Consider the following 4434-nt stretch of genomic DNA (forward strand, 5'->3'; position numbering starts at 1 on the left):
TTGCAGCTTGCCTGTCACAATAAAGCACGACTGGCTTACTTTCTTTGGTCTCCAATTCTTCAAGTAATCTTTTTAACCATTTCAACTCTGCAACATTAGATATCATGCTTCTATATTCGGCTTCTGCTGAAGATCTTGAGACAGTGCTTTGTTTTTTTTTTTTTTTTTCCAAGAGATTAAGGAACTTCCAAGTTTTATACAATACCTCGTTATTGATTTCCTAGACATATGGCAAGATGCCCAGTCTGAATCATAGTATGCAATTAACATTGGATCTCCATTGGAAGCAAGCAGAATTCCTTGTCTTGAATTGCTTTTGATGTATCTCACAATCCTCAATGCAGCTGCATAATGAGACTTCTTAGGCTTATGCATGAACTGAATCAAGTGTTGCACACCATAAGCAATGTCTGGTCTAGTGTTTGTCAAGTATAACAATCTCCTAATTAGTCTTTGATAAATTGTTGCATCTGCTAAAACTTCACCATCATTTTTCACCATCATTTTTCAACTGCAATGTTTCATCAAATTCTACTGTTGTAAGCTTTTGATTCTACTCTAATGGAGTGACCGTTGATTTTGCTCCTTTTAAATCGACATCTCCAATTAATTCGAGAGCATATTTTCTCTGATTTAGCACAATGCCTTTATCCAACCTTGATATTTCGATCCCAAGAAAATATTTTAGACTTCCAAGGTCCTTCACCTTGAAATTATTGTGCAATATACCATTTAATTTGCTAATCAATTTACTGTCATTTTTTTGTAGTCAACAGATAATTAACATATATTAACATGATGACTTGTTTGGATTCTACACTTTTTGTGAACATGGAGTAGTCATGTTTACTCTAAATGTATCCATGTGAAACCAAAGTTTCAGTCAAGTTCAAATTCCATTATCGTGAAGCCTGTTTCAGGCCATAGAGAGATTTAAGCAACCTGCAGACCTTATTCTCCCCCTGGTTGCAAAATCCCTCTAGAAGAGTCATGAACACTTCCTTTTGTAAATCACATTGTAAAAAGGCATTGAAGACATTTAGCTAATAAAGTGGCCAATGAAAGAGGGCTGCAAGAACAATAACAGTATGGACGGTGACTTATTTTGCTACTAGAGAGAACGTGTCTTGAAATTCAATACCTTCTTGTTGATTGTAGCCTTTGGCGACAAGGCAGGCTTTGAACCTTTCAACTATGCCATTAGAGTGATATTTGACCTTATACACCCATTTATAACCAATGGAAGTTTTTTCGTGAGGTAAAGAGACTACTTCCCGAGTGCTATTGGATTTCAAAGCTTGTATTTCCTGATGCATAGCCTCTATCCAACACTTATGTTTAACAGTCTTAGAATAAGATTGTGGTTCAACCAGGTGTGATATGGTGGCAGTGAAGTGTTGTGTATGGAAAGGTAAATGAGCATAAGAAAGAGTAAGAGGATATGAACCTTGTATTGCAAATGAAGAGGATGAAAAACATGGAGGAGAACATACAAAGTCTTAAAGCCAATATGGTCATTTAGTGGTTCTTGTGGATCTTCGAAGAGGAAGAGATAGGTGTAAGGTGGAAATGAGGAAGGATCCAAAGTAAAAGAGGAAGAAGAAAGATCGGAAAAGGTAATGTGAGAAGGTACGGGGGGTTGGAAAAGAAATGTGAGTCTTCTATAGGACCAAAAGTAGTGATAGGAAACATTGGAGTAGTAGGAAATGAAATTTTGAAAGGAAAAATAGTCTCATGAAAGGTGACATTTCGATTGACAAAAAATTTCTTCGAAAGAAGATCAAAGAGAATATACCCCTTTTGAACGAGAGAATAACCAAGAAAAAATTAGAAGGAATGACTTTAGGGGAAAGCTTATCATGATAATGAGGTACGGTGGCATAACATAAGCAATCGAAAACTTTAAGATGATCAAGAGATGGAGGAGTTTTGTGGAATTTTTCATAAGGAGATTTCCAAGAAAAAATAGAGGTAGGTAAACGACTGATAATGTAGCAAGCTATTAGTACACATTAGCAAGCTATTAGTACACATTCTCCCTAAAATTTAGAAGGCAAATGAGAGTGAAATTTCAAGGCTTTGGCAAGTTCAAGAAGATGGCAATGTTTGCGTTTAGCAACCCCATTTTGTTGTGGAGTATCGATGCATGAACTTTGATGGATAATACCAAGAGAGGTGAAAAAAGGTGTGCATGTAGAGTTAAAAATTCAGAACCATTGTCACTCCGAATGACCTTGATATCAGCTGAAAATTGTGTTTTTGCAAAGGCAACAAATTGTTTAAGAGTTACAGAAGCATCATTCTTAGTTCGTAGAAGGTATACCCAAGTCATTCGAGTGAAATCATCAACTATAGTGAGGAAAAAACGATGACCACTATGAGTTGAGATTTTATAAGGTCCCCATAGGTCAATATGAATAAAGGCAAAAGCACTAGTAGTTTGAGTGTAACTACGAGGAAACAAAAATTTAGTTTGTTTAGCTAGTGGACAAATAGAACAAGAAGATAATTCATTAAGATCATGTAAAACATATTTTAATTGAGCAATTTTTTTCATTGTAGAAATAGAGGTGTAACCAAGGCGAGCATGCTATACATGTGGATCATTATGTAAAGCCATAAAAGAAGTAATAATGGGAAAAGAAATATTGATAAATTTGTGAGGATGAATAAGACTAGAAGAGAGCTGATGTGGGTGAAAGTAGTACGACCAACATGTTCTTACCAATCCGCAGCATCCGTCCATTGCAAAGGTCCTGTAAAAGGTAAAAAGAAGGGTAAAAAGACACAAAACAATTGAGGTCTTTAGTAAACTGAGAACCAGAAAGCAAATTATAATTAAAATCAGGTATGTATAAAACATTAGTTAGCTTATAAGTGGGGGAACTGATATGATGGTCAATATGAGTAACAGAGCTGATTTCCCATTAGGCAATTGAACACAAGAGCTGTTAGGAGCAAGAGCAGCAGAAGAATTCAAGCATTGAAAATCAAATGTCATATGGTTGGTGGTTCCTGTGTCAAGGATACAACCAGATGATGTAGAGTAAGAGAGCGTACCAGCCATGTGAGCAATAGTAGAAATAGATGAATCTTTCTACAAAATAGTTAGAAGTTGCTGGTACTGTTCCGATGTTAAAGTAGGAGCAGATGAAGCCTGAACAGAGGATGGAATCACAGTTCAACTGAATCAATCGAAGAGGTGACATTAGTAGCAATTGATTTCTTACGAGTGAACTTAAAATCAGGTGGGAAACCAATCAGTTTATAACAGTTTCCACATTTATGGCCCCGGACATGACAATGATCACAAGTGCCATTGAATCTACGCTTGGAGCTACTAGTGGTAGTAGTCGAGTAGTAAAGGGTAGTAAGCTTAGATGCAGAAAGCAGTGGAGAGGAGATTTGACGTTGAGATTCTTTCTAAACAAGCATGGAGTAGGTTTGATTGACTGAAGGTAGTGGTTGCATAAGTAATATTTGACTACGCATAGCAGAATAGGAATCATTGAGGCCCATTAGAAATTAAAAGAGTCATTGAAAAAAAAAGGCAGATGTGGTTCGAGCATTTTCACAGTCACATGGAGAGCAAGGCACTAAAACTTCATACTTGTCCAATAAAAGGTGGAGCTGTGCGAAATACGTGGAGATGGAATAAGTACCTTGAGTGTGAGAAGAAATAGTGTGATGGAGATAATAAATTCTGGACCCATCAACTTTGCTGTAGCATTCTTAAAGATCCTTCCAAACAAGACAGGCACTCGAAGCAAAAATAATACCAGCTGAAAGTTCTTGGCAAACGGTGTTGAGGATCCAATAGAGGATAATAGCATTGCAATAGTCCCATTGAGGATGAAGATCAGCTGGAAGATTAGCTTGTGAACAAGTACCATCAACAAATCCAAGTTTGTTTTTGGCAAGAAGAGCAATTTCCATTGATCGACTCCATATATTATAATTCTCAAAGCCAAGAAGCTGATGAGAGACCCGTAGAGTGCTAGGGGTATCAGAGGGATGAAGATAAAGAGGGTGATGAAAGTCAATGACAAGAGAAGAAGATTGATGGACTGCCATTGAAGAAGATTATGAAGAAAAAAAACAGGGAACCAAGAAAAAATTGAACCTGACTCTAATACCATGTTAAGATATCGATTGAAAAGATGAGAGAAAATAAAATGTTTCAAGTCTGTCATTCTTGTTGCTACAACTTGATTGTAATATAATGGGTAGGTAGTAACTAACTAGCATACTTAGTACTTAATTACAAAATTACAAAGAACTAATCCCTAAATACTAGGAGTTGTTATAACAACTTATTTACCAACTTCAACATTAACGTTTTTATCTTGTCAATTTGGTCATCAATCTTATAAAAAGAATCAAATTTGATCATCAACTATTCAAAAAGAGTTGAATTATTGTTTTTTAACATAA

At 36.1% G+C, this 4434-nt stretch overlaps 1 protein-coding gene across 2 annotated transcripts; it reads right to left on the reverse strand.

Annotated features, from left to right (window-relative positions):
* Positions 1-2531: 2531 nt before the first annotated feature.
* LOC108452180 (uncharacterized) lies at positions 2532-4226 on the reverse strand. Of its 2 annotated transcripts, XR_001866352.2 has the most exons (3): positions 3663-4226; positions 3061-3157; positions 2532-2756 (listed from the first exon to the last, which is right to left on the reverse strand). XR_001866352.2 is itself a non-coding variant. In XM_017749945.2 (2 exons), the coding sequence occupies exons 1-2, from the start codon at positions 4191-4193 to the stop codon at positions 2676-2678; spliced, it is 612 nt and encodes a 203-aa protein (XP_017605434.1). In that variant the 5' UTR covers positions 4194-4226; the 3' UTR covers positions 2532-2675. The 2 variants fall into 2 exon arrangements, 1 of the variants encoding a protein (XP_017605434.1); XM_017749945.2 differs by lacking the exon at positions 3061-3157.
* Between the last annotated feature and the right edge of the window lie 208 nt (positions 4227-4434).

The sequence above is a fragment of the Gossypium arboreum genome, chromosome 5 (genome assembly GCF_025698485.1).
Source record: "Gossypium arboreum isolate Shixiya-1 chromosome 5, ASM2569848v2, whole genome shotgun sequence".
NCBI classification, from domain to species: domain Eukaryota; kingdom Viridiplantae; phylum Streptophyta; class Magnoliopsida; order Malvales; family Malvaceae; genus Gossypium; species Gossypium arboreum.

Bases quoted from the DNA above. Each gene is read 5' to 3' on its own strand.
- LOC108452180 (XM_017749945.2), bottom strand. From the start codon at position 4,193: ATGACAGACTTGAAACATTTTATTTTCTCTCATCTTTTCAATCGATAT. The intron at 2,757-3,662 runs GTACTTATTCCA...TACCTTTTACAG, and splicing joins TATTTCTTCTCACACTCAAG to GACCTTTGCAATGGACGGAT.